The 27,841-nt window shown below is 47.4% G+C and overlaps 1 protein-coding gene across 5 annotated transcripts; it reads left to right on the top strand.

Annotated features, from left to right (window-relative positions):
* The first annotated feature begins 24 nt into the window (after positions 1 to 24).
* Positions 25 to 27,802, top strand: LOC134093536 (meiosis regulator and mRNA stability factor 1). Of its 5 annotated transcripts, none has more exons than XM_062546628.1 (27): positions 25 to 80; positions 979 to 1,200; positions 1,344 to 2,192; positions 2,521 to 2,695; positions 3,024 to 3,238; positions 3,729 to 3,846; positions 4,514 to 4,686; positions 6,013 to 6,603; positions 7,259 to 7,410; positions 8,391 to 8,531; positions 9,904 to 10,093; positions 10,597 to 10,775; positions 10,997 to 11,077; positions 11,419 to 11,652; positions 11,810 to 11,929; positions 14,541 to 14,740; positions 15,228 to 15,448; positions 16,111 to 16,253; positions 16,867 to 17,000; positions 18,478 to 18,680; positions 18,950 to 19,177; positions 20,040 to 20,294; positions 21,659 to 21,889; positions 22,587 to 22,647; positions 22,958 to 23,056; positions 23,266 to 23,433; positions 24,093 to 27,802. In XM_062546628.1, the coding sequence occupies exons 2-27, from the start codon at positions 1,036 to 1,038 to the stop codon at positions 24,389 to 24,391; spliced, it is 5,625 nt and encodes a 1,874-aa protein (XP_062402612.1). In that variant the 5' UTR covers positions 25 to 80; positions 979 to 1,035; the 3' UTR covers positions 24,392 to 27,802. The 5 variants fall into 5 exon arrangements, with proteins under 5 accessions (XP_062402612.1, XP_062402620.1, XP_062402630.1 ...); XM_062546636.1 differs by having other exon boundaries at positions 39 to 68; XM_062546646.1 differs by lacking the exon at positions 25 to 80 and adding an exon at positions 220 to 390 and having other exon boundaries at positions 14,541 to 14,722.
* The last annotated feature ends 39 nt before the right edge of the window (positions 27,803 to 27,841 follow it).

The following is a 27,841-nucleotide window of genomic DNA, read 5'->3' as shown; positions in this document are numbered from 1 at the left end:
CAAGGGAACTGTGGCGGTCTTTAGCGCGAGCTTGCACAGAGCAGGCGAGGTGGAAAGATGGGACACAGGTAACATAATAGGTACTACTTAAATGCTCGCTTTTGGACTACAATGACAAATCTAGCCTTCTGCACTGCAGCTCATTGCTTTGCGTCAATTGGTTGACGTTAAATAGCTGACATGAATTGTCTCTTTTATTAGCGGGTATTACGGGTTACGTTGTAGTAGGCAGCAGTGTTTACCAACAGACAGTTAGCTAAGAGCTAGCGAGGTTAGCTGAATTGTGTAACGTTATCATTATCCAACGTAGTTTTGCTTGAGGCTATCGTAGTGAATTGTCTGGCTTCGTCTCTCTTCGCGTATGTGTAATGATATTCAGCTTTTGGTTTGGTAAGTAAACAACACTCCAATATATCATCAGCTAACTGTTACAGCTAGCAGACCTTTTGTATGGATGGTCCGTTTCCAAAATGAACCAAAGAAGATAACAAGCAGACAAACCTTCACCTAAATCGTGAACTCTATACAGCTACATATTTTGTAACGTTAGCTAGAGCTAGAGCGACCTAACCAATGACAAAAAAAACCCAAAAACATATTGAGTCGATTTACTTGAACACCTTCAGCTCACTTCAAGTAACTGAAACAAGCTAAATGTTTAGCTTGTCAGTTTTGCTATCGAGCTAATTTGCTTCGCTAACGTCAAGTAACATTTGTGAGTGAACTACATTCACTGACTGTCCAAGCTAGCAGTGTGTTCCATACAATGTGAACTGTTCGAGGTAAAGGTTACTACTCCGTCTGCCTAGAATAATGAGAAAACTGGCTATCTAGAGTTGCGTTCGTAAACGTTCCTTCGTCAGCCTAGAATGATGAAAGAGCTGGCAATCCAGAGTAACGTTATTATGGGGGTGATTGGGAAGCTACATAGCTCCCTTGCTTACGTCAACATTAACGCGGTTTCGTTTTCCCTCCTAGGTAGCATGATCGACCGGAGTTTTGAGAGAATGGTGAGACACCCGTGTAGGAAACATAATGGAAGGACTGGGGAAGGAAAGGTCAATATGCAGCGCTAGGACCCTCTCATGGCTCGAGCGACCAGAAAATTTAAAAGTAACCTTAGCCCCCCCGTCCAATTTTTGGAAACTCGCCGACTGCTTCTCTTCCTCAGAGTCAACTGGCCCTACTACTGGAAACCAGGTTACATAACGTCACAATCTCCTGTTTCTCTTATCTTCTCTAAGTAGATCACAACGTTTTGTTTAATCAGTAGTAGGTTTTGCCAACACGAAGCTGTGTGTTGATCTTCTGCGTGTTGTGTTTGTCTCTTTCTCCGCACACAGAAAGATTACATGGACAGTCAACCGCCTGTGTTGGAGCTGAAAGATGTGCCCCCACCTCCGCGGCCTGCTGCCTCCCAGCCTTTCCCGCTCACCCCCCTCCCCATGCCGCCCCCCTGCCTTCCCTCCCGAGGGCCCTTGCCCCCTCTGCTGCAGCCCGGCAGCCCCAAAGTAAGCAGCTCCTGCTCCTGTTCCCACTGCCAGACCAGCCTGCACCCCCAGACCGGCCTCGCCCTGTTGGGGAACCACCAGGTCCGTGGGTTCGGTGACGTGAGCGGTGGAGGTGTTAGCATCACTGGTGGTGCAGGTGGTGGTTCTTCTGTTTACCTCTCCAAACCATTAGGTGCTGCTTCTTCCTGGGCGGTCTCCTCTACCTCCACGTCCTCCTCTTCCTCAGTCCCTCACCACGTCTCTCTGTTCTCCGGGCCCGTCGGCCAGGTGCCGTCCTCCTCCTCCTCCTCCTCCTCCTCCCTCGCTCCGGTGGCCACCTCCCAGCCCACGGCCTCCCTCTCCCAGCTGCCCTGCTGCTCCGGGCTCCTGAGGCCCCTCCATGCGCCCACCTGCCCCCAGCTCTCGCAGCAGGCCTACGGCCGGCCCAGATACGGCCCGTGTCCGTCGGTGGCTGCGGTGGCGACGGTGGCCCCGTCGTCCGCTGAGTACTACCGCTACGGCGGAGAGCTGGGCTCCGGGGCAGTAGGGAAGCAGTCTCCGCAGCAGCAGCACCCCCTCCATCTCCGTCACGGTGGCCTCTCCACCTCACCAGCACACGTCTGCTCGCACCCTTTGCACCACTGTGTCAAGCACACCGTTTGTCTGAAAGGGGCGCACTACTGCCAGGATTGCCTGAGCAAGGTTGGTTGAACTGTGTTCCTGTTTTTAAGAGATGCTAACCAGCAGAAAGTCAAGCTTGCTTGTTTTTCTCAGATTTAGCAAGCCCACAATTGTATCACCTGTGGCAAACCATAGGACAATGTGTTCCTGTTATAATGTTAAGTGTAATCGCCGGTCACCTATTCCTCAAGTAGTATCTTATCACCTGAACGTTGTCGATCATTTCCTCAGAGCTGAGGGAGATAGAGTTCGTCATCAGAATGTGACGTCTTTAGCACACCTTTGTACCTTGTAGTAGGCAGGTGACTTGACGTGTGGTTCGCCTGTGTTGTCGTCTGAACCCTTTCAGCCTGCTCCAGGTTTGGCCTCTGAGCCAGATAAGCTCTGGCCCAACATCCCCCCTCCACACGCCCAGTCGGCGCCCATCCCCATCCCCATGTGCAACGGCTGTGGGGTGAGCGGATCGGCCACCGACGGCCTGCTGCTGCTGGGCTCCAGCCTGGGCAAGACCAGCCAAAAATACGGTCAGTCTTCATAGAAACGGCTACTCGGCAACAAAGGCAAACATAACCTAAAATGAATATTTGTGTAATCTTCATTCCAAACACAAGGGGCTACAGTATACTATACGAAACATGAGACTCAGAAAGTACTTCCAATATTATTATTATTATTATTATTAGTAGTAGTAATATTATTAATTGGGTTAATGGTGGGCATTGTTTAATTACTGGCACCTGAGTACTAAATTTCACTCCTACATATGAATGTTGGAATGATAATTAAGGTCCTTGAATCAAGTCTGATGTGCAACTGTGTGTGTGTGTGTGTGTGTGTGTGTGTGTGTTGCAGGTTCACCAGACAGTGGCACCCAGGAGAGCCTGCCCCCGGTGGGTGTGTTCTGGGACATAGAGAACTGCTCGGTGCCCACCGGGCGATCAGCTGCCAGCGTGGTGCAGCGGCTCCGTGCCCGCTTCTTCCCCGGGCACCGCGAAGCCGAGTTCATCTGCGTGTGCGACATCAGCAAGGAGAACAAGGACGTCATCCAGGAGCTAAACAACTGCCAGGTACACGTCCTCTACACTGTTGCATGGGTGGAGATGGAAGAACCTTTCAGGTGATATTTCTCCATCCTCATACGGAACATACTGTAAGCATACTCATGCATACTAAACTGAACATATGGCATACTGCATAAGCAGATTGCTTCTGAGCTGGATTGTGGAGCATACTGCATCCACAATACTGTTGGTCTGTCTGTTAGACTTTCAGACTTTCAGTTTTTTTAGATATTTTTTTTTTTTTTAGACTGATATTACTTCCGAACTGAACTTATGAGCATACTGCATAAGCACATTGCTTCTGAACTGGACTTCAAAGCATTGTGGAAGCAGTATGCCCATGAATTCTGCTGGTCTGTCTGACTGACTTTTTAGACTGATTTGAGTTGACGAAGAAGAGAGCTTAACCTGTCGTGTGTGTTGGGCTGGCCTTAAGACAAATGAACATCATGTATCGATCTGGACTCTCCAATGAACATGTCCCCCGTGCTTTCAGGTCACTGTGGCCCACATCAACGCCACGGCCAAGAACGCTGCTGACGACAAGCTGCGCCAGAGCCTGAGACGCTTCGCCGACACGCACACAGCCCCCGCCACCGTGGTGCTGGTCTCCTGTGAGTGGCCTTTTGTCTGCTCTGCTGTTTGATGTGCTGTATCTACTCAGCGGGACTTCAGTCTTTTGTTAAGGCTAGACCTCCCCCACTCCACTTAGTAATGGTCTTTGTTTTAGTTCAGGTTGTTTAAAGTTGTAGAGCCTGTTGATGAGGGTAATTGCGGTAGCTTGGTTGGGTCCGTCGCGATTTGTCTGTGGGCCCATCTTTTCAGCAATGTTTCAGGGCAACCATATAAAGGTTTCCATGTTTGGATGGGAATGTGCCAGAATCACAATGCATAATAAGATACAAATACACAAATAAGTTATTAAATAAAAGAGAATCCAAACCTAATGTATTGTAAGTGATAAATTATAAGGTAATAAGATAATAAGAAGTTAAAGGAACACATACGTTTTTTTGAAATTCACTTATTTGCTGTCTACTCTTAGGTTATAGATCTCTTTTAGCCATAGGTTAACTTCAGCTCCCTTTCATCTATAGGCTAGCCGGCATAGGTTAACTTTAACTCCCTTTTAGTAATAGGCTAGCTATAGGCTAACTTTAGTTCCCTCTTAGCCATAGGCTAGCTGTAGGCTAACTTTAGTTCCCTCTTAGCCATAGGCTAGCTGTAGGCTTTAGGCTTTTGTATCATTTATGAACTTGGTACTTCACATTGTTCTCACAGCCGACGTGAACTTTGCCAGCGAACTGAGTGACCTCCGCCATCGCCATGGCTTCCAGGTCATCCTGGTGCACAAGAACCAGGTGTCTGGCGCACTACTGCAGCACGCTCATCGCCATGTGGCCTTCGAGGAGTTCCTGACTGACCTGCCGCCCAGGATGCCTCTGAAAACTCAGGTAGAGCCACAGAAGCCTGCTGGACATTCCCCAAACACTCGGTTAGAATAGATTAGCTTGCACTCCCATTGACTGTTTGGGGGAAAGTAAGTTGCCTAAATCTGGCTGATTAGTTAAAGGCACAACTACACCACAGTTTCCCCATTGAGAATGCTGCAGGTGCTTTTTGAAATGTCCTCTTGCCTTGACTGAAACCTGAATGTTGCGTGTGAGTGTGTTTTATGTTTTTGCGTGTGTGTGCGATTCTCAGCAGTGTCATTAGGTAAGATTTGTGTAGTGGCAGTGTGTGTCATACTCTGATTTTAAAAAGTTCCTTGGCGTTTCCTGAAAGCATCACTTTAATTACAGTGATGGTCCAAGGACAGCCCTTCAGCCCTGCATGGGGTGTTTTTACAAGCTTAGCCCAAACCTCTCTGTTACTTAGTATGAGCCTAATCTTTGCCCTAAGCAAACAGAACGGCTGTTTGCAGATGCAGCCAAGTGAGGCAGAAATCTGAGATGCAGTACCGTAATTTCCCGACTATTAGCCGCGGTTTATACATTGATTTCACAAACTTTCTTCAGCTATGAGGTTAATACACGGGAGCAGTTAATATGGTATTAATATGGTTTTGTTTATTCTAACTTGCATAAAACACTGCCCAGCGGCTTATACACAATGCGGCTTATACACAGGAAATTACTGTATCAAGAGTAGATATGTACTGTAATGCACAGGGGTACACGGGGGAAAAGAACAACACCTGATTGTGTTGTTCTTACACCACACAACTATGACAGGATTTGGGAAAGGTTCTTGAAAGATTGTAGGCTATTGAGTAACGCTTGAAATGGGGGAGGGGGGGCATTAGATAAAAACTCCAATCTTTCTCAAATCTTGTCAGTTGTTTGGTGTAAGGAGGCCTTAAGTTGGGTTTGGCAGTGTAGATTAAGATCAGTTGGCTGAGTCCTGTACTTTCAGCAGAGCACAGCTTGCTTTTAACTAAACAGCTTGCTGCTGCCACTGCTAACAAAGTGCAGTCAGGACAAGAACTTGAATATGTTCGTTAGTCATGTGGCCAAACACAGGGGCTAGCATCGCTATTTCTGACAGAAAATACTGACAGAAAAGATTCAGTGCATCACTAATACTCACTTTATTGAATCAGTGGGCTGAAACCAACCATAACATTACAAATCACAGCTCTTAGTTGAAGCTGAGCTGGTTGAAATCCCTTTTGTATTTGGGGGTCTTTGACTGTCACTGTGAAGAGAGCAGCAGTGACAGCTGAGGTTAGCCGTGAAAAACCCATCGCGAGTGGTCCATTTCTCTTTGCCTTCCACCAGCCCGGTTTCAACCTTCTGTTTGTGCACAACCTGCCCACCAACCGCGACGGCAAGAGCGTGGCCAACAGGCTGCGGCGCCTGTCGGACAACTGCGGGGGCAAGGTGCTGGGCCTGTCGGGCGGCACGGCCGTCCTGCGCTTCAGCTCTCGGGAGGCGGCCGAGCGCGCCCGCAAGCGCATGGAGAACGAGGACGTCTACGGCTGCCGCATCCACGTCTCCTTCTCCCCCGAGGAGGAGGACGATGAGGAGGAGGAGGAAGGGCAAGGCCTCGGAAGAGGAGGAGGAGGTAGGGGAAGAGGTAGAGCGGAGGAGGCGGCGGACGGGGACTCTGACCACGGGCTCAGACGTTTCCCGCTGCCCGCCGCCGCCGTCCCCTCGTCCTCCTCCTCCTCCTCGCTGCCGGCCTCGCTCTTCCTCCCGGTAGAGAAGCCGCGCTCCCCCCGCAGGCCTCGCCGCGCCAGTACCAGCGCCAGTGCCACCGGCGCCGCCCATGTCCGCCCGTGCCAGCAGGCGGCTGGCAGACACCTGGTGCCCGAGCGGCCGTACAGCCCCAGGACAGGCGCTCCGCACGCCGCCAACAGGCCCTCTCAGGTCAGCATGCACGCATGACTGCTGCGCCCGCATGCCTGCCCCCCTCATGCCCTAACCCATGCCTGCCCCCCTCATGCCCTAACCCATGCCTGCCTGTGCTTGCTCTTTTGCCAGCCTTCATCATCAATCATCCTCATCCTCATTAATGTGCCATTTGCTTTGCTCCTTGGCCTAAATTCCTGCTTGCTCCTTCTAGCTTCTAGATGACTGCCGTCTCCCTGTCTTGTTTTGTCTTGTCTCGTCTTGTCCTGACATGCTGCTCGTTAGCTGCTTGGCTAACAGATGGTGCCAATAATTGTGTTTGATTCAGCATGCATGTGGTCAAATTGACACATATATGACTAACATATATGCAAGCCATCTGTGTATATGCAAGCCATCTGTGTACAATGTCCTTTACCCTCTTTCCATGTTTTAGATCTTCCTTCCGTCTCAGCCATTTTCCTCCATCATTTCTCTGCTTGCAGCTTGCTTTTTCATAGCAGATAGAGCTGATGGCGGCTTGATTCCCCTTTAACGTCTGTGTCTGTGTCTGTGTCTGTGTCTGTGTCTGTGTCTGTGTCTGTGTCTGTGTCTGTGTCTGTGTCTGTGTCTGTGTCTGTGTCTGTGTCTGTGTCTGTGTCTGTGTCTGTGTCTGTCTGTCCTCTTGGTTCAGGAGCTGAACCCTGCGGAGACCAAGCCCAGGATGGGCTTCCTGTCCGATAAAGGCCGCGCCTCCTCAGCGTCGCCCCACACCAATGGAGACGCCACCCTTCAGAACCACCAGAGGGCTGGCCCGGCTGGAGACGCCCCTTACCGTGGCAGGAGGTACCGTAATGCTTCACCAATGGATAAAGTGCAATATCTGATTCATCTACTTGACCTTGGTGGCCATGTTGAACTTTGACCTCAGAGTAGAGTAGACATTTTTGCCTTTTTAGATTTAGGGGGTATTCACACCTGCCTTGTTTAGTTCGATTAAAACGAACTCAAGTTCGTTTCTTGCTTGGTTCGGAGTCGGACCTTTTTGACTGGTGTGAATACAATCACTCGAACTCTAGTGCGGACCAAACAAGCGGACCGAGACCCAGCTGAGGAGGTGGTCTCGGAGCGGTTCCTATCGAACCCTGGTGCGGTTCGTTTATGGTGTGAAAGCAGACCGACCTCGATCCGACCCAGTTACAGAAATCTACCTTTTTTGGATTTGACGAGCTCCTGTAGTTTTTGCGCATTATGGGAAATGTAGGATAGCTCCGTGACGCACAACAGCTGTAAGCAGCAGTGGGCTAACGCTTTTTTGCCAACAATAATTTGATTTTGCATCTCCTACCCGTTCCGTCTTCCGTAGGCCTGCTGTTAGCATGTTGGACACGAGAGCTCTTCTCAGCTGTTTTGTTGCACGTCTTCGTTGTTGCAAAATTACGAGCATGATATTGTTAAACTTGCATCAAACGGTCTTGACGCTCAAGCACTTCTGCAAAGCTGTAACTGTATAAACTATATTGCTAGGATGATAACGAGTACAGTACGCAAACATAGTATTTACGTGGGCCAACTTTGACTTTGGCTTCCTATTCTTCACCCCACCTACACGTTTACCAGCCAATGGTTGAACGACCTTAGCACATGTGCTTTTGTTTATAAATTCTGGTCCGGTTGCAATTAATCACGGTGTGAAAGCGAACCGCACTAAAAAAAAAAAAAAAAAAAAAAAAAAAATTGGTCCGGACCAAATAAGTGAACTAATTTCCCTCTCTCCCCCCCTCTCCCTCTCTCCCCCCCTCTCCCTCTCTCCCTCCCTCTCCCAGGAGGGACTTCTCTGGGCCACGCAGCGCCACGGACTCCCCCGTGGACCACTTCCAGGTCAGCACGCCCTCGGCCTTCAGCAAGCTCAGCCTGCAGAGGAGCTTCAGCCCCATGCTGCTCCCCCAGGGCTCCTGGTCGTCACGGTGAGCGCCACGTCCCCGCACACTCAACCGGAGCTCAGTAGGCTACCGCAGACAAGAGCGACACAGTAATGATGACCTTAGAAGCAGGTGGTGTCCCTTTGAATTCTCCACACAAGAGAATTAATCTCGGGAGATGCACAAATGTATTGGGGACACCTGGCCATTACACCTACAACTATTCATGGGTTTCACCAGGTCCCTTTCCACAGGTGTGTAACATCAAGCACCCAGATTATGAATGCAGACTGTATGGTGCTTGATTGCACCTGTGACAAGGGTCCTGATGAAACCCATGAATACTATACGATAAGTTACTACTTGTGACATCCCATTTTAATGGTGCCTTCATGTGCTATGGTAATTAGTGTAAATATCAAAAGCCGACGTGAAAGATGCACATGAACACCCTCTCGTGGTATTTTCCACTGGGCAACTCGTAGAATATTTTGATGGATGCGTTGCCGAGATGAGAACCTTTGACCTTTTCAAAATAGCAGAGAGCAACGGAAGAGTGGTGAATGATAGCATTGTGCACTACTAAACATTTTTTGCTATGTTACCGGATTGTTTTTGTAACCTATACAATGTTGTGTCATTGACAATTGTAATGTGTTAACACAGAGTGTCAATTTTTAAAAAGCCATTATGGTTTGGGTTTCCTAGTACCCAGAGTAATGCTAGCTAGCAGTAAAGAGTTTCCTAGTGATGAGTGGCAGGCAATTTACTAATTTAACTAACGGTACGACAAAAAGAGCACTTGAACAAAACACACTGGTAAATACCAGTTCACAAATGGAAAATATCATCTTTTCCATTGCACGTGAATGCAGCATATATCTGTTCATGGGTTTCATCAGGTCCCTCTCCCCAGGTGTACTAATTAAGCACCATGCAGTCTGCATTCATAATCTAGGTGCTTAATTGTATACACCTGTGGAAAGGGACCTGATGAAACCCATGAATAGGCATAGTATTGCTGTAATAACTTTCAATGACTACTTCTAATGACTACTGTTGTTTCCAAACTACATTGATTTTGCAAAATGTCTTCAGTTTTCTTCATACAGGGGGGCAGTCAGTATGGTATTAATATGGTTGTATTTCTTTTAACCTGTATAAAACACCGTCCTGCGGCTTATACACAATGCGGCTAAAGGCTACTTTACACTGGCAGACTTTGACAAGATTGGGGAAAGATTATTGAAAGATTGTAGTCTTTTAACTAATGCCCTTCATTCTAGCTTTACTCAAAAGACCACAATCTTTCAAGAATCTCCCAAATCTCATCAAAGTCCGTCAGTGTGTAAGGTAATACATAGGAAATGACTAATGACCCATAACTGACGTCCTCCACCTGTGGTATTGTCCGCAGGAGTGGCTCTCCGTGCCTGTCCAACCGCTCGTCCCCCCTCAGCGCCCCCAGGAGCCCCGGCCCTGACGCCAGCGCCCCCACGGAGCCCTTCTCCGACGGCGCCGACATCCAGGTGTCCAACCTGGACTACCGCATGTCCCGCAAGGAGCTGCAGCAGATCCTGCAGGACACGTTTGCCAAACACGGGAAGGTGAGCGCAGGACTCAGGACTCTGCAGTCTGATGGGAGACATTTTGAAGGCCAATACTGTTGGTGTATTTTCTCAGCTAGCGCTTAGGCAGAAGTGCAAGATTTCTAAGGAAGATCCTCACTGGACTCTCCGTGGTTTAATTTTAGTCATTTAGGCCAGGGGTCTCAAACTCGGCCCCCTGCCTGAAATCGAAGCTTGGTGTTGGTGCGTTCCACACGTATGCATCTTACAAACTGCACGCAGAAGACGTGCAATTTGTAATAACGCGGAAGCGATGCAGGGAATAGTTTTGTAGGAAGAAATGTTAAGGGAGTGTGTGTGTGTGTGTGTGTGTGAAGAGCAAATATAGAGGTTATACAAATATGGTTCATTCACTCTTTTGGTCTTATTTGGGAGTAAGTTAGTCATGGAAATGTCCAAGTAGACACTAGACAGAAATTGAGAGGTCGCCCTCTGACTGCTCACACTTCCTCGTGTGTGTGTGTGTGTGTGTGTGTGTGCAGGTGAAGGGAGTAGAGCTGAGCCCCCACACGGACTACCAGCTGAAGGCCACCATCCAGATGCGCTCGCTGCAGCAGGCCATCGGGGCCATCGGAGCGCTGCACCGCTACAAGATCGGCGGCAAGCGCATCCAGGTGTCCCTCCTCACCGGTGCCAACAATAAGTCCCTCGCGGTCTTTAGGTAAGCGCTCACCCGCGGTCTAGGGTCAGAAGATTCAGTGGGCCTTTAGACTTGAAGTGATGCAGGAACCTTTTGCACTGACAGTCGTGTTTTAGTTTGTGTTTTGCGTATGTGAACGTATGCGTGCGAGTTTCTTTGCAAAGCTAGGGTCTACAAACTAAAATTCCCTGTTCGCCTGTGTTTCTCTTCCTCACAAAATATGTTGTCTGGTTACTCAACAGTTCTGAAATTATTAGTATTCTTCAAGATGCACCAGCCAGTTGCCTTCCGCTTTTCAAATTCACCGAAATCTACGAGAAAAAGTAAGACTCCCCCCCCCCCCCCCCCCCCATTTGAGTATACACCTGCTCCAATTAACCCCACTCACCTTCTGTTCTACCATCTCCTCACCATTGAAGCTCCAACCCACTGACTGTGTGTGTGTGTGTGTGTGTGTGTGTGTGTGTGTGTGTGTGTGTGTGTGTGTGTGTGTGTGTGTGTGTGTGTGTGTGTGTGTGTGTGTGTGTGTGTGTGTGTGTGTGTGTGTGTGTGTGTGTGTGTGTGTGTGTGTGTGTGTGTGTGTGTGTGTGTGTGTGTGTGTGTGTGTGTGTGTGTGTGTGTGTGTGTGTGTGTGTGTGTGTGTGTGTGTGTGTGTGTCTGTCAGGTTTGGCCATAAGCTGGTGGTGAGCGAGCTGTACCGTCTGCCGGAGGTGGTGGCGGTGCGGGAGCAGGGCGGCGGGCGGCTGGTGTGTCTGCTCCCCAGCGGCCAATCCCGCCAGAGCCCGCTGGGCTCCTCGCAGTCCCACGACGGCTCCTCGGCCAGCGGCAGCCCCGTCGTCTTCGAGGAGCTGGAGTACCACGAGCCCGTCTGCAAGCGCCACTACAACAACAACTTCAGGTCAGCGGCGTGTCTCGGCCTTTCACTCTCTGGGCTGTGCTGTCGCCTGTCTTGCCGTTTAACATTTAGCTTGTTTTGTGTTTGGTTTGTTTATTGTTTTGTGGTTTGTTTGTTTCTTCCCTTAGTTGGTGTTAACTGTGGTCTCTTTGTTGTTTAGTGAGGCGGACTACGACCCGGATTCCTACAAGATCCCGTTTGTTGTGGTGGCTGTGAAGACGCTGGCTGCCCAGGTGCACAGCTTGCTTCAGTCGCACGAGGGCACCATACCGCTGCTAAGGTGAGCCCCCTAGTGGACACGTCTCTATCTGTACCTTACACCCTCAGACCCAACCAATACAACTACAGACTGCTGAAATTTTTATATATACTGTACACAGGCGCGTAGGAACCACGGGGGTCGGGGGGGTCGGGACACCCCCAATGTTGGACCCCCTCCCGAAAGAAAAACGCTGCAAAGTACAGATGTTGTTGATTACTTAGCTCAATTATATCCTCCTGAGTTACGGCCCCATAACTATAGCTATCGGTGCGCATCGGAGGTCTTTCACATTGTGTTTTAAGAATGTTTCCCGAAACGAAGCCCGTCTCAATAGTGCATCATGGGGCACTTCCTCACCTTGTGTCTGAAAGCTAATGTAGGCTACTCTCTCAGTCCAAATATTTAGTTTACGGCCTTCTTTCATTCTTTTCGAAATAGTTAAGAGGATAGCCTATTGTGGGCGAATACAGTAGTCTACGATAGCCTAAATAAGTTGCTTTTAAATGTAGGCTTATCACTTGACGTGGCACATAGCCTAATTATCTGGTTACCTGGATTTAGCAAGTCCATACACTTTGTTCATCCTATTATAGGCTATGCTTTTAATTAATTAAATGTTAATATTTAATTAAATGTGTAACAATTTGCCTCTTATTATAATCTACACACTGTCACGATGTATACTACATAGGTTACGGGCGGATATGAGCAACCGAAGGCCTCGGTTGACTTAAGATAAACGGGCAGAATGCCTGTTTACAAACTACGTCAAACATGCAATAATATAACAAATGAAAAAACACAAATGAAAGATGAATAGGCTACTCACTGTATTTTGTCACAAATTAAGCAATGAGTTCGTTCGTGGCCACCTAGCGCGCAACTTGCGCGCTGAGGTGAAGGCCCGACACATACTAGGCTAATTAACACAAAGCTTCATAATGCACAAACAAACACCCACTCAAAGTTCAGTGTCCATACGTCCAAACAATAAACATAAGAAGCCGACAGTCAAAAACGACAACGAGATCTCCCAGACACGAAAAACAATGTTTATCTCACAGTTTGTTGAGTATCGTTCCAACACTGATGCGCAAGGCAATCTCAGCTTTCGCGTTCGTTAAACTAAGGGCAAACCCATTCATTGTGCCCAAAACGCGCATCCATCTATCAGCTGACATACAATTTACTTAGATGGCATATGAAAAGTCAAGAAGAAGAAACATATTTTCATTTAAGCAACGTTTATGCAACCATGTAAAGGGAAGCATTGGGGGAGTCAGTTTAAGTTGTCAGACTAGCTGTGTGCGTTTTCAGGGAAGAAATGTGTTCTGAATAGCCTGTGCAGATGTTCTTCCCAGTTCCAAAAATAGGTTAAGAAAAAGACTGAAATACAAGCGGCATCTTACAGAGGGCCATTAAAACTTCAGCAATAGGGTTTTTTTTTTTTATCTCTTATGTTACTTATAATTCGCCCCCTTTATTTATTAATATAAAAAAATTTCGGCGCGCGCTTTGCGCGCGCAACGGACCTCATTTTTGTCCCCCCCCAATGGTTACTACGTTCCTACGCGCCTGACTGTACATATGTTGCTGACTCTGGCAGCGGACAAGTCCGCGGCGTGCCGCAACAGTAAACAAATTAGAACTCCATTGTTTTCAATGGAGCAAAGCCCACTGGAAACGTCTGCCGCGCAGCAGCCGCACAGCAGCCGCACAGAGATAGAAAACTATTCTAAAATCCTGCGCGTCAAGCCCAGACCGCAGAACACCGCTGAATGGCGTGTCCGGTAGGCGCCGGGCTTAAGTGTAATGATTGGACATTATTTACATACATACATGCATACATACATACACATATACATATATACAGTGTGGAGCACATGTTTTTGATACCATGCTTAAAACAGGAATATAAAATCATCATTTGACAATTGATCTTAATGCCTTAATTCAAAAAATGAGTAAAGGGCACCAATGGACACCAAAGGACACCGGTTTTCTTTGTGATTGAAGAATGTATCGTAAATAAATAAATGTTTTCCTTAAATGCTAGGGGAAGGAAGTATTTGACCCCCTATGTAACCCTATGGGAATTTAACACATAGGGTTACCATAGGGGCAGGCAGATTTTTATTTTTAAAGGCCAGCTATTTCATGGATCCAGGATATTAGTATCCCAATAAAGTTCCCTTGGCCTTTGAAAAATAGCCCCACATCATCACATACCCTTCACCATATCTAGAGATTGGCATGGTGCTTTTTCCAGTAGGCCTTTTAGCCTGTTTGATTGGCATTGAGCTCAATGAGCATCAAACAGGCTAATACTGTAGGCCTACTGCCTGCCTGCCCCTATGTGTTAAATTCCCATAGGGTTACATTGGGGGTCAAATACTTCCTTCCCCCTAGCATTTAGGAAGAACATTTATTTACTTATGATACATTCTTCAATCACAAAGAAAATTGGTGTACTTAGTGGTTTTATTTTTACTACTTTTTTTAATTAAGACATTAAGATCAATTGTCAAATGATGATTTTATATTCCTCTTTTTAGGCAACTTTAGCATGGTATCAAATACATTTTCTCCTACATATATTGGTGAAAAACCATTTCTCTCTGTGGTCCAGTTTCCCAGAGTGCTATGCAGCGGAGTTCAGCCCGCTGACGGTGGCGGAGGAAGGTGAGCTGGAGGACGGAGTCCCACTGGAGCACCTCATCACCTGTGTTCCCGGGGTCACCGTCGTCACGGCGCAAAACGGGTTCAAGGTCGTCAAGTGGATCCACAACAAGCCACCCCCACCCAATGCTGGTAAAGACACTAGTCAATGTAGGTGCTGAGCTCATAATATTTGTGACTGAAACACTTTAGATGATTAGATGATGTTGTGTGTATGTATGTGTGTGTATGGATGTGTATGTGTGTGTCACTAGTACCAGGATTTAATTATTAGCCGAAGGCAGATGGCAACATTTGAATGTGGTGGGAGGAGGTGTTGCTTTGCCACATGGGGTTGTGTTGTGGCCAAAAGAAAATCTGAAAGCTCTCTGCTAGTTGTAGGGTTTTTTTGCACAATGTGGCTGTAGGCCTTCTGTTAAATAGATCACTGCTTAAGTGTGTACTTTCTGAGATTTAAGATTAGGAGAAAATTCAGGGGGGAAAAAATGTATTGTGTTTTAAAATGCTGTCTGTTGCTATAGTCAGAGACGGTTGAAAAAGCTATAGTCTTTGTTCAGTGTATAAGGGAAATGTATTGTATTTTAGAATAGTAGTCTTTAGTTGATTGTCCCTCTCCCTCTCTCCCTGTCCCTGTCAGACCCGTGGGTGCCGCGCTGTAAGAGCCCGGTGGGGAACCCTCAGCTGATCCAGTTCAGCCGTGAGCTGGTGGACCTGCTGAAGGGCCAGCCCACCTGCCTCATGCCCCTGAGCCGCTTCATCCCCGCCTACCACCACCACTTCGCCAAGCAGTGCCGCGTCTCCGACTACGGCTACTCCAAACTGCTGGAGCTGCTGGAGGCCGTGCCTCATGTGCTACAGGTGGGGGCGGAGTCTGAGTCTTCATCTGCGAACTCCATTCGTCTCTCGAGTCTCTTTTCGCTCCCGTTACACAGACAAGCTGACTAATTGACATTCACACAAGAACAACTTCACACAATGTAGCTCAATTCTTTAGATTATCAACCGTCATATGCTATTGTTATCTGGAGCTTTGAGTGGAGTCCCATGTGTGTCTTGATTTTTTTTTAAAAATGGGGCTCCGCAATTAATTGAGTTTTAATCGAAATCGCAATTTGAACTAATTCGATTAACAAATCACAAAGGCTGCAATTAATCATGCAACGCGCACTTCTGTCCCAGTGGCTTATCTTGTCACATCTCATTATTATGCTCCGGTCATCCTCCTCCTGAGACACAATGCAGCTCACGTAGCAGGAGTGCTTCTCCTGCTCACCAATCAGAACTGGTCTAACTTAAAATGCAAAACTTGGAACTGGAACTGAACTGAAGCTTGACTTTCAAAAATTATTTTGTAAATTAAATCGCAATATCTGACACAAAAAATTGCAATTAGATGCAATTCATTCAAATCTTAATTTTGCAGCCTTAGTGCTGAATACGGTTGGTTATGAAAGCCCAGGCCTTCTGATGATTCTGTTGATACTGATATTTAATGTCCCGTGTGTTGTGTGTCTGCACAGATTCTGGGCCTGGGTTCGAAGCGCCTGCTGACACTGACCCACCGCTCGCAGGTGAAGCGCTTCACTCAGGACCTGCTCAAGCTGCTCAAGTTCCAGGCCAGCAAGCAGGTGGTCATCCGTGACTTCATGCAGGCCTACCACTGGTCAGTACTTACCCCCCTGCGCTCTTCTGCCTTGGAATCCTGTCCTAGAATAAGCTGAATCTGAAATGTCTTTGTTTTGCGTAGTCCTTTTGATAGTCATTTTTTTTCTTTTCTTTTGGTGGCTTGTTGAATCTTGGCTGTATAAGTGTGGAACTGTGGACCTAAATATAGTTTAGGTGGTCTAGTACCAGTAGATGGTAGTTTAGGTGGTCTAGCACCAGTACCTGTAGTTCTATCTTATGGTGAAGCTCCCATTGTGCAGCTGCTACTCGGAGAATGCAGTAGCTGGCCTGTATCACGACACTCTGGGTGCCTCTCAACATCCCTCCTCGATCCTCCAGGCTCGTTCTCACTGATCTATAACTAACACTGGATAGACTATCCCATTTTGTTGCCGCCCCATCATTCTTTATGTAGATCAGTGAGGACGAGGCCCGAGGAAGGAGGGGAGGATGTGTAAAAGACGAATGAGAGGCACCCTATGTCTTTCAGGAGATCTGAATGTCTGATCTCAGCAAGTTGTTTTGTGTATGTTTAAAATGATATACATCTAGATAAATCTGTAATGAATCTACTAGAACAACAGTGCATAAATGGCTGTGTCTTTGTCCAGGTGCTTCTCGAGAGACTGGCGTGTGATTGACTACGGCATGTGTGACCTCATGGATCTCCTCACAGAGATCCCCGACACTACAATCACCATCACTCAGCAGGACGACGACATGGTCATCTCTGTGCCCAAGAGAGGTGAGTGAACACCACACACACACACACTCACACTCACACACTGACTCCTTGATAAACCCAGCTCATTAAAACAGCGGCGAGAGTTAATGAGGGCTTAAGGAGCTCAGAAGAGACCGTAGGGAGAGCAGGTCTGTGGGCGAGGACGGCACGGCCCTTAAGCTGAAAGGATTGAAACCAACTCTTAATCATCTTGCTTTTTAATGGAATTTCCATGCAGTAAAGGCTTGGCATTTATGAGCATGATAATGTGCAGATGACCCCAGGTGGATGAGTCACATATTTGCCTCAAGTATTTTTGTAGCCTAATGCTACCTTAATTAGTTTTTGTCTCCTTAAAGAAGTTGAAGATTATGGAAGTTAACATATTTATATAAGGATTTTAGAGTCAATGTTTTCCTTTTTATCCTTTGGTGTGTGTGAACACTTTGTTTGAAGATTAGAGTTTGTGTTCAGGCAAATGATTTCTTGTAATGTGTCCGTCGATATCAGATCGTTATGTTGAGACGTCTTGGCGCAATTTAGAGATGTAGCTCCATTTACTGGTGGTGATTACTTTGTAGCGCTTGACAATTTCGTGAGCACGAGCTGTAACGTTACAAGATGAGGAGAGAAAGTCTGAGGCGTACTGGCCGACATGGTGAAAATATTGCTGCGATTATGGCATCTGTTTTCTGGTTTTTAGAGTTTGATATCAACTCCCAACTTACACATATTAGCTATTTCACGCTATGAATTGCTAGGAAATATGTTTAGATAGTCTTGGGCTATTTTGTCAGCTAATGACGGCTATTATTAGCCATGTTAACTTCGCTAACAGGTGGCTTGACATTATGCCATAGTGTTAGCCAGCAGGCTTTTGGCAGTAGCGTGAACTCACGAACTTATATGATCACATGAAAATAGCTTAAGTTTTAGTCACAGCAATTTAAAGAAAAGCATTCAACTTACAATTGCGCAAACTATCCAAATATAATGGGGGTAATATCGGCTAGCTAACATTACCTCAAAGATCCTTCATTACTATCCGCTCTTTAACCCTCTCTGATTACCTAGTCTCGTTGCAACCACCGTTGGCTGATGATGTTTGCTTGTTAAATATTCCCATTCTATCCGTTTTAGAATGAACAGTACCGTTTGAGTGGAAATTAAATTGATGTCTGTTCATTTTTGAATGATCGTGCAGGTAGCTTGCATGTTTATGCATAGCTAACTGGTAGGCTACTTATCTCCTGTAGGCATTGCAGTGTGTGCCTTGTCGCACAACTGCCTGTACCGCGTTAGCCTGTAATATAGTAACTTTTGCTTTCACTCCATAAGTGAATACGTTTGCTAGCTTGGATATGTTTGTCATTCTGGCAAGCTCTCTGTGGTTTAGTGAACGGAATTGCAATTCCATATTAACTAAGTAATTAAAGGAAGAACGGTGTTAATGCTCGGTGTGTATGTTTTCTCCTGTGTCCTCCTCCCGTTCCTGCAGAGCGCACGGCCGAGGAGCAGGACCGCACCAGGCAGTTCGCCAAGGAGGTGGTGGACCTGCTGCGGCACCAGCCGCACGGCCGCATGGCCTTCAGCAAGTTCATCCCCACCTACCACCACCACTTCGGCCGCCAGTGCAAGCTCACCCACTACGGCTTCACCAAGCTCGTCGAGCTCTTCGAGGCCATCCCCGACGTGCTGATGGTGAGTGGGCGAGTGTTGACTCTGAGAGAGAGAGAGAGAGAGATGGATGAGGAGAGTATGGCTCTGTGTACAGAGGGAGAGGGTAGTGAGTCGACAGATTTGGTGTTTGCAGAGAGTGTAATGAAATATATATTTTTTTGTCTTTCAAGGATGCAAGGATGAACTTAAATTTATAATGTGTGAATAAGTTGGGGTTGCAAATCCCCTTAATTGTCGGGTCTCTACCACAACTTTGACCTCTCTCTCTCTCTCTCTCTCTCTCTCCCCAGGTGCTGGAGTGTGGTGAGGAGAAGGTGCTGTGCCTGACGGAGGTGGAGCGGGTGAAGGCGCTGGCGGCCCAGCTGGTGAAGCTGCTGCGTGCGCAGAGGGACGGCCGGCTGCCCGTGCAGCAGCTGCTGGCCGAGTACAGCAAGACCTTCGGCTACGGCCTCCGCCTGCAGGACTACGACGCCAACTCGCTGCCCGAGCTGCTCAACAAGCTCTGCCACGTGGTCAAGGTAGGTGGCACAAGCATGCCATTTTATTCACATTTCAGATATTTATATTAGAGCTCTCCATGTAAATTGGCAATCCAAAGTTCTGAACTGTAGACTAATACAAAGACATGACATTTTCTCTGCTGTGCCCTACTGGTTAATTTGATTTACCACAATTAACTTTTAAAAACCCAGTAAAGACTTTTTACCTCCGCCAAGGAGGTTATGTTTTCGTCGGGGACTGGCATTGTCTGTCTGTTTGTTGGCAAGATAACTCAAAAAGTAATGGATAGATTTCGATTAAATTTTCAAGGAAGAAACGATTACATTTTGGGAGTGATTTGTAACACCGTCGGGATTCTGGAGCCGTTTATGTTTTTCGGTTAGTGGTGTAATGGCATGGTATGGCCACGTGGTGGCGATCTGAATAGTTTAGGTTCAAATGTATGACAACCTAGGAAGAACACTACAGGCGGAGAGGTCTGCGCTCTCTGAGTGCTTTTCTATTTTTTTTTTTTTTTTTTTCACCTTAAAATAAAGTTTCCAGAATAATTTTAATGGCACATAAACTCAAACTCAGGCCTTCTGCCGCATTCTGAACAGGTCTTGTAAAACAGCCACAGGAAGTTGCTGTTTGGGTAGGAACACTGGCCCCCCTGCACTGCTCTCTTTCAGCACACTGCTGTCGGTGCTTTCCCTCTATATTGTATCAGACTTATGTTTAGAGTTTGAAGACGCACCTTTAGTGAATTGATTATTCTGCTTCTCAACTGTAGGGGGACCCTGAGAGCACACCTTGAGTGCTGCTTTAGAGTAGATTAGATGACCTATGTAATACCTAAATAATGAATAAATTGAATAGCGGCCCTCCTCTCCCTCTCAGGCGGTGGACGGGCCGGAGGGCCGTGAGGTGCAGCTGATCAACAGGAAGTCCCTGCGGGCGCTGACCTCCCAGCTGCTGGCGCTGCTGATGGGGCTGGCCCCAGGGGTCAAAGGTGAGGGGGCGGAGCCCGCCTGGCCCACCGTGGAGCAGCTCCAGCAGCGCTACGAGGCCGCCCACGGCGTCCCGCTCAAGCCCTGCGAGTACGGCTTCCTGTCCCTCGGCGAGCTGCTCAAGAGCCTGCCCTTCCTGGTGGAGGTAGGGGCTGCTGCACCGTCACCCGTAGGGGGTCAAACACGGTCACACTGAACACTGGCAGAACATTGGCAGATGGAATTTGATATTCCGAAAGGGGCATTTTCCAGCTAATGTGTTTCCATGCTTCAATATTCCGGTTAAAAGAAGCATATGTTAGGGGTTTTATTCCGGTTTTTAGTATTCCAAATATGACCTTATTGGGGTTATGGCATCTCGAATAAGGCGTTTCCATGACACATGCGCAATCGGAATATTGTCATTATTCCGAATAAAACCGGAATATGTTGTGCATGGAAACGCAGCCATTGTTGGAGGAGGAGTCTGCTCTGAGGGTCAGAGGAGTAAGGAAGGTGAAGTTCAGGAGATGCCATCAGGACCATCAGCCTTCCGTGCGCTAGTCCTGCTCTGCTCCGCACACACATGGGTGTCAGAGGCTGGTGTGGTGAAATGGTTGTACAGTGTGCTCTTAGTTCACAAGTGGGGGTGTCACAGCAAAGGGACAAAGAATGCAGATTTATGACCTGCTCTGTCTAGACTTGCCTTCTAGTCAGCAAGTTTAATTTAATCAAGGGTATGGAGAGCTGTCAGGAGTGCAAAAGTATAGCTCGACACGATGATGATTGGGAAACTGCCTGAGAGATAGTTGGATGGTGCTGCGCAAGCATTCAGAACCTTTAATAAAGTTGTGGAATTCAAAAGGTTATTTGTCATGGGGTTATTCGGTGTGCTAATTAAAGTTAAGGTTGTATTTCACAGGAAGGAGCACAAAGCTAAGCCTTTCTAATGACTTGATATTTACCTTTATAAATGAGTGCAGAAACAAAAGATGGCCATATACATATTTATATAAGGGGGGGAAAAGTACTGAGCTGTGTGTCCTTTCCACATCGACACTCTGATCTGTGTGTCCTTGTGTCCTCTCCACCTCCACCCTCTGACCTGTGTGTCCTTGTGTCCTCTCCACCTCCACCCTCTGACCTGTGTGTCCTTATGTCCTTGTGTCCTTGTGTCCTCTCCACCTCCACCCTCTGACCTGTGTGTCCTTATGTCCTTGTGTCCTTGTGTCCTCTCCACATCCACACTCTGATCTGTGTGTCCTTGTGTCCTTGTGTCCTCTCCACCTCCACCCTCTGACCTGTGTGTCCTTGTGTCCTCTCCACCTCCACCCTCTGACCTGTGTGTCCTTATGTCCTTGTGTCCTTGTGTCCTCTCCACATCCACACTCTGATCTGTGTGTCCTTATGTCCTTGTGTCCTTGTGTCCTCTCCACCTCCACCCTCTGATCTGTGTGTCCTTATGTCCTTGTGTCCTTGTGTCCTCTCCACCTCCACCCTCTGATCTGTGTGTGCTGTTGTGTGCTGCAGCTGTATGAGGTTGAGGAGGAGGACGGCGAGGCGGAGCGTGTGGAGCGGGTGCGTCTGACGCGCCTCTACCAGTTCGCCCGCAGCGTGCGCGCGCTCCTGCACACCTACCACTACCACCAGATCTTCCTGAGCGAGTTCCCCGCCGCCTTCAGCAAGTACACGGGCGTCAGCCTGCAGTGGCGCGCCTACGGCTACTCCACGCTGGACGAGCTGCTCGCCGCCATCCCACAGGTACCGTATGCTCCGCCCACTCAGTCATGCATCTCCCTCGCTCCCTCACTCGCTCCCTCACTCGCTCCCTCACTCGCTCCCTCACTCGCTCACTCACTCGCTCACTCGCTCACTCACTCGCTCACTCGCTCACTCGCTCTCTCACTCCCTCACTCCCTCACTCGCTCACTCTCACACTGCAAAAAAGGGATGTCTAAAAACAAGATAAAAACACTACATTTGAGGTAAAGGTACAGTACTCAAAACAAGTGAAATTATCTGTCCATGCAGAGAGACAATTTCTTGAATTAAAATAATAAATCTAGAAATAAGATTACAGTGTAAAGTTGAATACTTAAAATAAGAAATTCACTTTTCTAAAACCCTTAGATTTAGAAGTGTCAGATCATTTATCTTGATAAGATCACATAATTTGCAGTGCACTCTCCCACTCACTCTCCCCCCTCACTCACAGAGCGGGAGATGCAACTGTGGACCACACTTACACACTCACATGCTCACTCACTCACTCACTCATAGCTATAAACTGATATCTGCACTGCTGATAAACAATGCAAGACTGCACTAATGCATGTTAAAAAATGTTATCGGTTTGCATACCAGAACACTTGACATTCTGCTACCCTGACCACTCCCATAGTCGACTGATAAGCTGTGAACGCTGTAGCCACGAATAACCAGTGCGTTCTGTCACCAGGTCATCTGGATCAAAGGCCACGGACACAAGAAGATACTGGTGCTGAAGAATGAGATGAAGGGTAAGGGCTGCTCCAACAGTTTCTGATATCAGGTGTGACGTCTCTTAATGAACAGACTATCCTTTACCTTAGTGTGTGTCGTTGGTAGAGACACGTCAGTCCACGTCTTCCTATCTAGCTAAGCTGTGGCAGAGAAATACATGTACTTCTCGAAGTTCACTTGGTTCCCATATGGGAGAACAGATTGTTACTACCCTAAGGATAAGCAGTCCAACTTTCTGACAGGATGTTAGTAGTCATTAGACCGTGCTCATCTTGTTGTGAGAAGGCCAGTAAATCATTGTGTGTGTGTGTGTGTCTGTCCCAACAGCACGGACGAGCTCGGGCGACAGCCCTGGGCCAGAGGGCGACAGACTCCGAGCAGACAGCCAAAGTCCCAGCAGTGCCAGATCAGGGAGCCAGAGCCCCGGTACACTCTCTCACACTCTCACACTCTCACACTCTCTCACTCTCACACTCTCACTAATGGCCTTTGGCAGACACTTTTGATGCCACTAAGAGATGGCCTCTTATTGCATTCAATCAGCCTTGGACGCATGTCTTCTCCCCTCTGTGGCTGTAAGTGTGTTAACCTCTCTCTCTCTCTCCCTGCGGTGCGGTGCGTTGTGGCGCCTGTAGGTGGCGACGCGGAGCTGCTGTGCCTGGGCTCTGGGTCCCCGGTGGACCTGCTGTGTGGGCCGGTCCCCTCCTGCCTGCCCTCCCCCCAGCTGCAGCCCGACCCCGTGGCCCCCCAGCACGCAGACCTCATCCACTTCGAGGAGAGGGCCCACGCTGAACCAGAGACAGGTGAGGGACGCACACACACACACACACACACACACACACACACACACACACACACCTACTTTGAGGAGAGGGCCCACGCTGAACCAGAGACAGGTGAGGGACGCACACACACACACACACACACACCTACTTTGAGGAGAGGGCCCACGCTGAACCAGAGACAGGTGAGGGATGGACACACACCACACACACACACACACCTACCTACTTTGAGGAGAGGGCCCATGCTGAACCAGAGACAGGTGAGGGATGGACACACACACACACCCTCTCATGCCTACAGTCACACTGTTCAAAATTGTGCATTAGACTAAGCTAACATAAACTAACTCATGTAAGGACATGGCTGTAGCATTCTCTGTATTTAAACTCTTGAAGGCCCTTCTTTCTCTGCTCAGATCAAGTAGGTTACTTTTCTCCCTTTTCTTCTCTGAGGTCCATATTATACTGTAGATCATTGCAGTTTAAAACCTGAAGGGTGTTTTGATTTAGTGTGTAAAAGATTAGCAGTAGGACCCTGTAGGAGGCGTGTCAAAGAACACATATGCGTGTGGGATTCCTGCATGATGTGCTGCAGCATGGCACTGTCATATCTGGCCAGATCACGGGCATGTCCGACACCTGCGTTGAGTTTCCTCTCTGTGCCTCTCATTTAACAGAGCCGGCCAGCTCAGAGGAACCTCCTCTGTCTTCAGCGTCCGCTCCAGATGTCTGTGACGGCACAGGCCAGCCCCCGGACTCCGATGGCCAGTATGATTGTGCCAACGTGCTGCCCTGTGCTGACGCCCGCGCTGGCACCACCACCCCCCCTCCGCCAGCAACGTCCGCCGCGCCACCAGAGCAGCCCCAACCGCCCAGCATCGCCGTGCCAACCACGGACAGCCCCAGTAAGCGCACCACCCGCAACAAGGTCAAACTGGCAGCCAACTTCTCCTTCACACCCGTCTCTACGGCGTAACCCCCCCCTCCCCAATCCCGCAACACCCTCGTCCCTGTCCAAACGGTAGCCCTTTATTTCATCTAGTTTTATCCTGTGCCATTCTTCCTTTTGCGTAGTGGTTTATGCGTCTTCCATCCGAAGTGGTCTTGGGCATTCCGCCATTGGCTCTCTTCAATCGTGTCTGTATCTGTGTGCCTCTGAAAACAGCATTGTGGTATGAGTGCTTTTTGTTTCCCCCCCTACAGAGTTGTTAAGAGTAGAAGACGAAAAGGATGAGAGCTATTCGTTCTATGCTTGGAACTATTTTCAAGGAAATTTTGTCTTCTGATAGACTTTGCATGAGCTGTTTAAAAAGGGCAGACATTCTGTCACGGTAGTTGGTTGAAACTGTACAGGGGTATGCCACCCTGGAGCATCAAAGGAATTGATTATTTTGACTAATTAAGTGTCTTCTTAATTTTATCATCAAGTGTCATTTAAAAATCCTACAACCGATGAGTCATAACGTACTTGCAATCTTTTTAAAGAACAAGCGTTTATTTTTAGTATTATTGTTACGATGACCCATCAAGATGAAAAGTAAGATATTGATGCTGTAAGAGTGATTTGTGAATTACATATTTCCATATGTGTCGTCTCTCAAATAGTAGTAACTTACCCTGCCAAAACGACAGCCTTTTTTTATCGCACCTCGTACCTCTAACCATGTTTTGCAGCTTGAAGATGTGTTTATTAATGGATCGATGGGGCGGTGTGCACCCATCTCTGCCACTCATGATTGTGGCCATATGGAGTATAGGTCTGTGGTCTACATATATGTTTAATTTAAGATCCTCAGTCAAGAGAGTGGGGAGAAAAATCCAGATAGTTTCAATGAGAAAAGCATTCATTTTGTCCTTGAGGGCATTCATTCATTAATTCAGTCATTCATTTAAGTCTTGTGTAGTGCTTTTTGCAAAGAGAACGGTCGTTTGCAAGTTCTGTTGAGTTCCCTTGTTGAGTTGAGTTGAACACTTCTGAAGAAACGAATGCATTAGGTTGTGTTGAGGCATCCGTTATAACGGCTCGTAGTTTTATGTGCATGGACGGTCCTGAAGATCTGGGTCCTCTTGGTGCCTGTCAGTGTAGCCGACTTCATCTCTGGAACGTGCGGAGGAACATCGCTCCTCTGTATGAGGTGCCAAAGCCATCACGGAAACGCTGAGGTGTCGGCCATTTCCTCTTTTTAATGAGGGCCGCGTCCAGACCCTGGAGGGGACTCTCTGTAAGGCGTAGGCTGCAGCAGTTAAAATGGCGGCACACGCGTCCTCTGTTGGCTCTCTGTGGCCTTCGCTCCACTCTTCTCCCTGAAGTGTGTAAGAGTGTGGCTTACGCTAGGCTAGATAGAGAAGACATATAGGTATGCACATCAGCGTGCATATATACCGCTCAACTTGTTTGTGTTGGTATCTGAATAGTTGGTAAAGCTGCACTTGGGTATGTAGTTATTATGGGTATGTAGTTAAGTATGTAGATTTCCCCCCCCCCCACCATTTTTGTATGTGTTTTATGGTTTGTTTGTTTGTTTTTGTTTGTTTGTTTATTCCTTCCCCTCTTCTATGTAGCACTGATCCACAGATGACTTAAACGGGAGTGCCAGTAGTCTCGTGCAACCGTTATCTGGTGGAAATGCCAAGGTTAAAGTCCTTGCATCCTTATTTGTGGTCTTAATTCTTCTTTTCTCTTCTTTGTGTCTAAAGTTATGGTGTTTTTAAAAGGCTTACAGTAGTTACCGCTATCACTGTGCATTCATATCCAGTCAAGCCTGTTTATTTGGCCTTGGATATAATGAGAAGCCTTGGTTGTCATACACCCTTGTCGGCGTGGCGGGACGAAGCGATTGGCTCGAGCGTAAAGACCGACGGGGCCCTCGAGGGCCCCGGACACTCGGTGGGACACACAGAGGCCCGCTGGGGAACTGTGGGGACGGCCTGGCTCTTACAATGGCTTGTATCAGCCAGGGCACCATTGAGAGGAATGAGCGCGCGAGCAATCGGAGACCTTCGCCAGCGTCAGACAGTGTAGTCTGTCATTTTGTTGCACTGCGTATTATTTGTCTTTTTTCTTTCTAGTTTTCTAGTTTTCTATCTTTTTCTTCTAGTGTAGTGGGGGGCTGTAGCCTGAGACGAAGTCCTGCGTGTTCGGGAGGCTGGTTGTCCAGTGGTGTGGACTGACTGGACAGGCTAGTTGTAATTGAGAGGACCGTGTCTGTCTGAATGGCACAGAGGGACCCGTTGGATTTTACTTTCCAGTGAGCTAGGGTTAAGTGATACGTTTGGGTGCCACGGGAGGGATTCACAGCAGATGTAGACTCTAGCAGGCAAAGAAATGGCCTTGTGTTCAGGTTTTCTAAGACTGGACTGGCTTTGTGATCTGTTGTACCACAGTGCAGTTTGGCAGTTGTTTGGGTTTTTTTCTGTTTTCATTCCCAGTTTTTGGGCAGTTGTTCTGGATGGATCATCTTGTGTGAACACTGATAAAACAAAAATGAGACAAAAAGTTTTTGTTTTTTTGTTGTCCAATGCATTTCTAAAGCCCTAAGATTTATTTTTGGTCAAATAAATCATATGTTAAGAACCAGTTATGGCTTAAATGCTGTTCTAAATGGTGCTCCATAATGTGTTTCTTTATATTTGTCTTAAAACAGAGAGGAAAAAAAACCCTGTACAGTTTTGACCAACTCTAAAGAGAGCCTAGTTTATTGCCACCATGTAAAGTGCAATGTTTTTCTTTCTCTATGCATGTTTGCATAGTATTGAGTGATCTACACTGTTTAATGTAGCCTTGTCTGAAAGAGAGACAGGAAAGTGAACCCTCTGTCTCACTGGGCCATAGAGTATAACGTTGATCTATTTCAGTGTTGTTTTTGAATACATCATCACTTAGTAAAGAAGGCCAGTGTTTTGTTTGTTTACTTTGTTTTAAAATAAATATAAAAAAGTTCATTTGTCCCCTTGTCTGGGGAGCTACTTCTGTAATTTTTGTGACTGTCACCTGAGGCTAATGTGTCACACTTGTGCTTTCTTTTTTTTTTTTTAGGCAAGTTTAAGTAAACAGTTCATCATTACTTTTTTGGTGAAACAGTGTGAACACCAGTGCTTCAGTGTTTAAGTAGCTCTTAAAGTGGAATCAAGAATATCCTAATCATGTGGTGATTGCCCAAGACCATGTCTGATTACATTTGCGCAGAGGCTGCAAACCCATTAGTTCTGTATTGATTGGGAACCCATTTAACTTTAATGTGTTGCGGAGGGGTGGAATATGGTGATTTTGATCATCCCTGTTCCCTACTTCTGAGCCTGTAGTCCTCTCCCAAAGCCTAGTTTCTGTTGTATTTGTTTTGAAGGGACCAAATTGAAGCAAGTTAATAAAGTATAAGTATCACGCTCACCTTGCATTTGTGTCTTTTTCCTTGTTGACTTCCTCATG

Source organism: Sardina pilchardus, chromosome 1 (genome assembly GCF_963854185.1).
Source record: "Sardina pilchardus chromosome 1, fSarPil1.1, whole genome shotgun sequence".
NCBI lineage: Eukaryota > Metazoa > Chordata > Actinopteri > Clupeiformes > Clupeidae > Sardina > Sardina pilchardus.
The sequence above is the reverse complement of the archived record's forward strand: the minus strand, read 5'-3'. Positions and strand labels throughout refer to the sequence as shown.